The sequence below is a fragment of the Pterocles gutturalis genome, unplaced genomic scaffold (assembly GCF_000699245.1).
Source record: "Pterocles gutturalis isolate BGI_N339 unplaced genomic scaffold, ASM69924v1 scaffold32658, whole genome shotgun sequence".
Lineage (NCBI taxonomy): Eukaryota > Metazoa > Chordata > Aves > Pterocliformes > Pteroclidae > Pterocles > Pterocles gutturalis.
The window spans coordinates 24,918-30,917 of record NW_010126703.1 but is presented as its reverse complement, the minus strand read 5'-3'; the positions used below and the strand labels follow the sequence as shown (position 1 = coordinate 30,917).

General features: G+C 36.1%; 1 protein-coding gene across 1 annotated transcript in view; it reads right to left on the bottom strand.

Annotated features, from left to right (window-relative positions):
* Positions 1 to 104: 104 nt before the first annotated feature.
* The window catches only part of LOC104465857 (dnaJ homolog subfamily C member 1-like), a gene marked incomplete at both ends in the record, with an annotated part of 28,800 nt that continues 22,904 nt past the window's right edge, over positions 105 to 6,000 (bottom strand). The window contains one exon of the mRNA XM_010079069.1: positions 105 to 271. Coding sequence (XP_010077371.1) covers positions 105 to 271 — 167 coding nt within the window. The remainder of the gene's footprint in view (positions 272 to 6,000) is intronic.

The following is a 6,000-nucleotide window of genomic DNA, read 5'->3' as shown; positions in this document are numbered from 1 at the left end:
TTAGCAAAAACTGTCCCTGTGGCTTTATACACCAAGACACTTAATAAGCAAGCAAATTAATCAACATTTAAAATATATAACAGCAAGAAAGATTTTGAACTTACCTTCTTTTTCTGTGTTTTGCTCCTGCCTCCCAACCAATCATCCATCTGTTCCTCAATCTCTTCAATTGAAGCTCCATGATCATACGATGGCATATACCCACTTGACTCCAGAACGGTGTATACAGGGAATTCTACTTTTGGTTTCTTGACTTTGGGCTTCTTCTCCTCTATACAAAAGTAAAAAAAGACGAGGAAAAAGTAATGCTACTAATATAGCAAAAAAGTATAATTCAGAAGCAGGCTCAGCTCCTCAACTCTTAATGCTATATTAAAATTTCCACTGAGAAAAGGGCTTTAATTTCTTTGTTAAAAAGATAATTCAATTTTGCATAATAATTTTATTTCTGTGAAAAGTAAATAGCAATGCACCCATGTAGTCCCTCTTCTTTATAACTATGCCTTGAAGCGCCAAATGAGGAGCCCCTCAAAATCACAGTTAGCTCCTGTCACTGCTACATCATCTGGCAATTAAGATTAGTACAGGCAAAAGCATAGGGAGCTGTTAAAAGATTTTGAAAGTCCAGCTGGCTTCAAGGAAACTGGCAAAGGCAGAAAGATGAGTTTTTAACAATTTTGCATTACTTCATGGTCAGTTGTGCTGAGTAAAAGCTTCTGAGTCAATAGATAGCTTCTCTGTTCTCAGATTTCTGTTAACTGCAAATAGCTGTGTTCTAGCACTTACATTAAATTTACAAAGATTTAAATGTTGGACCTCATTTCTCAAACTGATCACTGTTTTCTGCTCTCTCTGTCCTTCAAATGGTATTAAATGGAAGCAGCAAGCTTAGAGGATAGGCAGGAGAGACAACAACAGTAACCTAAACCCCAGCAACTGAAAACATAACTGCTATATAAGATAATCTCAAAAGAAACATTTAAGATTGATTGAAAATTGCCAGAACTTTAGGGAAGATAGGAGGAGAAGGATCAGAAAAAGAACACTCAGAAAACATCCAGATACCTCAGGTAAGCCAAGTGGGACTCTTGGTTTTTCCACATTGTTTTAAAAATATGCTGGATTCACAGTAAGTGGATGCTCCTAAGGATGCTACTAAAATCAGAGAGATGGTAAAATGGCTGGTTGCAGCAAAGCGGAAAGTTCTACTCTGCCTCCACCTTTCCACTCTCCACTGTGTGCTTATGTGCTCCTCTCTCTTCTATTTGTGCTTTGACAGTCATCCAACCACTTAGCAAACTAATTCAATTCACTAATTCAGTAGAAAATTACTCCTCTACACTCAAATGAAAAGAAAAAAGAAAAAACACAAGTCATTTAAAGTCGGTGGGCAAGGAGAAGAACCACCACACTTCTTAGCAGCAGTAGGTCATTAGATCAGCTTATGTGCCTTTGCAATCATGCCCTAACACTTTTCTGAGCATCAGAGGAGAAATGTCTGTTTTTCATTAAAACCATCTTAAAAAAAAAAAATCCTAAAGAGGACAGAAGGACTGTTCCCTACAGACTCTGATGTAGAATTCCTTTTCCTAACCTTATATGTCCATGAAGAGCACAGTGAATAGATACCACGGACCTGACAAACTCGTAGGAACTGCATATTTAAGAAAACAGTAAATGGAGAGAGCTGTTTCATGGCCCCTTTCAGAAGTCCATAAAGAAAAGGAAATTCATCCAGATTTTGAAAGTTAACAGAAAGCCTAATGATCATTTAAACTTTGTACATTGCTCAGAGACCTGTTTTTGTGAAAAATCTCTAACTTTTTCGTAATTGTGAAATTACGCTCAATAAATGAAATATTAAGTAAAAATTTGTATTTGGAATTTTTTTAGCATCCTTCTATAGATATGCGTAATAAATATAATGAAATGACATATACTCCCCAAAAAAACAAAACTAAAAAAAAGCCCAAAGGTGTTATCAGATGTTATTAAGGACAAAACTGGTGCAAAATTCTTTTTGTCTATTTCAAAGGGTAATTTTTATAATCAAATCACATATATTAACCATTATCTCATTTTCTTCCAAAGTTGCCATTCGTAATAGCTTCTAGAGTCAGAATTAAGATTTGCAAGGATAAGTAAAAATGGCTTCACCAGCTATTTACTGCAAACACATACACTGGCTAAAATATTCTAGTAAGTTACCTTAAATGACAATTTCCACAAACTAATCAAGCACACTGCATGTATTCATTTGGAATTACTTAACAGTGGAGACACACCGCGACAGCTGGATTTTCCTCTGTCTTGCACCCCCGTCTGCTAATGTTTGCTAATTTTCCCTCTCAAAATATGCAAACAGTTAAAAGCTTGAATGCATCTAACTAACATTTAAAAATGAAGAGCCCAGCTTACAAATAGGGGATCTAAGCTCTTTCTGTAGTTTTATAAGTAATTCTGTAACAGTATTTCCAGAAGACACTGCACTCCACTTTAAAACGAAGTATCAAAGATGGTATCTAGGCTTTCTTCAGGCAGTTAAGTGATAGAGGAAAACCTAACCTAGATAAGACATCTTGGTGTTTGCTGACTATCAAAGGAACACAAAATCCCACCTAGAGAAGATGGCTGTACAGTCTCAAATAAGCACCCAACCAGAATTAAAAACCCCTCTCTCTCCTGTCTCTCATGCATATATCAAAAGATGAAGGAGTTCAGCATATCCCTTACGTACCACAATGGCTGTCATATTGAATTTAAAAAAAAAAATAGAATCAAAGTTGCAGCATCTTTGATGTAGGGCTCCTGATAACCCACTGAGAACAGCTTCACCTCTGAATTTTTGAAAGCCACATTTAAAATAGGAAAGCACATAAAAGTGGTTTAGCAGTTAACATAATAAAGGATTTTAGATAGGGGATGTTCAGAAGTTATGTTCAGAGGTAATGATGTACTCTATGAAACCTCAACTTAAGGCAGCCAAGTACTGTTGTTCTTTCAGGTGAAGAATGGAGAAAGCAAAACAGACCACTGAAACTATTTCATCCAGAAAACAGAAGTCCACAGCAGACACCTAAAAAATATCTCTCTTTCCATGTTATCTTTTCATTATCAGCAATTCAATTGGCAGCCCAAAATACACTTCCGATCTGACCTAGTGCTTTCCCCTGAAGAGAATAAGGATCAGGTTTTCCAAATAGTAGATAATGCCAAGACAACTGAATCCTACATCTGCTAAGGCTTGACTGCCAGCCAGGAAGCTAGTGCTGCTACCACCACAACCTAAAGCAAGCATGTGTTTGATGGCACTGATAGTAGTGACAACTGCAGCTGTGATTCAGAGTTTTGAAACACAAGTGTTCCCTTAATACTTAATGTCATCTTCTGATGGTGCTGGGTTTAGACTATGTGGCCATCCACTACAACAGAATAGGTTTGTAAAATGTGTTTTTTCTCCTCCAGTCTCAAATATTGTTCTAATATTGTTGCATATAAACCGAACTGAAAAGCAGGAAAAACACACAGAAAATATTTCAGAGGTTCATCCCAGTTTTGTGACAGCCTACTCACTCTCACTGGAGACCCAATGAGACTACTATGCTGGCACCAATCCAGCAGACCTTAACTATGACTAGAGCTCCTGGTGCTCATACAACTAAATGCAGCAGAGAGAAAGTCTTAGTGAAACCAGAGCCCAAGTTCAAGCTCAATAGGATAAATGAATACTCTCACTACTATTTTCTAGGAACGTTATGTATTTTAATTGCTAAATTACAGTGTAGTGACTTTTCTAGTTTATTAAATAGAATTCAAAAAAAGGCAACAGCAGAAAGTAAACAAATAATCTAAGATTACAAGCACCATGGAAATTGTTTGATATCTACCACTCCAATGTAAAAAAATCAGTCCTTTACATGAGTTATGACTTTTACAGAGTTCTAGTCTTCCTATAGCAGAAGAAATTTTTGGTTTATCATTTGCTGAATTCATACTGCAAGGTTACTAATTGTCTATGAGTATTTTCTGCCTTTAGAACTATAAAGTTCTCCACCAGAAGATTAAATTTGACTGTGTATTTAACAACTTATAGTTAAAAAAAAAATTATAATTTGTCCCCTGTGTTTGAACAGCACATAAACACACCCATCAGTGGGATCCCTACACTTTAACAGATAACAATTACCTAACTCTCTCTGTAACATAAAGTACAGTACTTTATGTTTCTAAAGGCCTCCAAAACTATTGTAGTACTGGGTATACATTTTACTAGTTTATGGTGCCATGAATCAGGTTTTGAAGTTTGATTAATTATTGGCACATAACCAGATACTTTGACCTTGTTAGTCCTTCCACCTTGTTACTACATTAATTTTATCAGTGGCAGAATTAATAGTATCTGGCTAATCGTTATTTGCTTTAAGATACATCAGCTGTCATTTTTAGAAGATAAGGAATCAGCTAGCATTTTGGATTGAGTGCCATGTAATAAAACAGTGGTGCTTTTTCCATAATAAATATCAGAGGTCCATATTTTAAAGTTTTCAGAAAAGTATATACTGATTTCAACTGCCAGTTGATGTAAATGTAAAGAATTCAGAGAATTTTTCACAGAAAAAAATGACCATTTCATATAGAAAGAGACAAAACCAAACAAAAACAAGTGCTTCACTTCTGCAAAGAAAATACGACAACAGTCAGAGAGGCTACAACAGACCCACAAGTCTGGAAAAAATTGTACTAAGGTTTTGACAGTGGAGCAAGAAATGGAGCAAACTATATTGAATATCAATACAAATATGGGACAAACACTCATATGTTTAAAAAAATACACATTTCTGTACTCATAATAAAGTCAATGGGATTATATAAATGCATCACAAGTTAGAGACAGATATATATATATATATATCTTCTGTACTGAGACCTAGAAGCTAGTCTATTTTAGAGCAAACTGACTAAAAACATGCTCAGTGATGAACATATCTTCACCTACAAAAAACTTCTCACAAGCTGTAGGGTTTGATGTCTTTCATCTTTTTCTGAGTATCTACCCTTCCCAAAACTTCCTGTTCCCCCAAAATACCTCAAACACATAATATGACGTGTTAGAAACAAACCTCCAATATTTGAGAGCTAACTTGCCTTCCAACAAACATATAATGAAACACACATGCCTCTTTCACATGAGCCTCATAACACCGTGCGTTAGTGGAATAACTTCCATAAAATCTGAAGCAAGTTTTGTAGGGGGAGGCACCATATGGCCTAGTTGAAACAACTGGAAAAAGCAAACGAGCTTGCAAGTTCAAAATTCTTTCAGCAAGCCTGCCAAAACAATCAGTGAAATGGACAATACTTAGCTTGTCATAATTGGCCTTCAGAGGTAACAATTAAGTGATCAGAACATTCACACCCACAGCGACCAAAACCGCATGTGTTATACAAACTTATTTTCTCTGGACCTGTCTGTCAGCAAATCATTACTGAGCAGACATGTGAACACTGCATTTTGGCAGGGATTAATACTAAACACAATTATCCAAGATATTTGCCAATTATTTGGAAGTAAATGTAAAGTCACCTTCACTATAGTGCTAGATTACGTAAGGTTGGACAAAATGGTTTACAGAGGAGAGGAAAGTAGAGGAGGTAGGAGGAACATGGACTGGCAGGTAGTGTGGGACCAATCAAATCAAAAGCATTTTTGAAAACTACACCGTTAAGCACCTTATGCAATATTTGCACTTATGAGGGACTACGTGCAAGGAACCTAGGATGTAAGAGCTTGCAGTTATGGTGGATAAGCAATCTGAAAAGAGCTATCAGAGCAATGGAAACCAAGATAATCTGTGATTCTCTTAACAGAACAGCAATAATAGAAGAAATGTGATTTTATAATCAGAAAATGACAAGCGTTAGAACACTACATACAAAACCATCGTCCAATACTTAAAGCTACATTGGAAAATGAAATAGAGTACAGAAAATCTGCAGAAA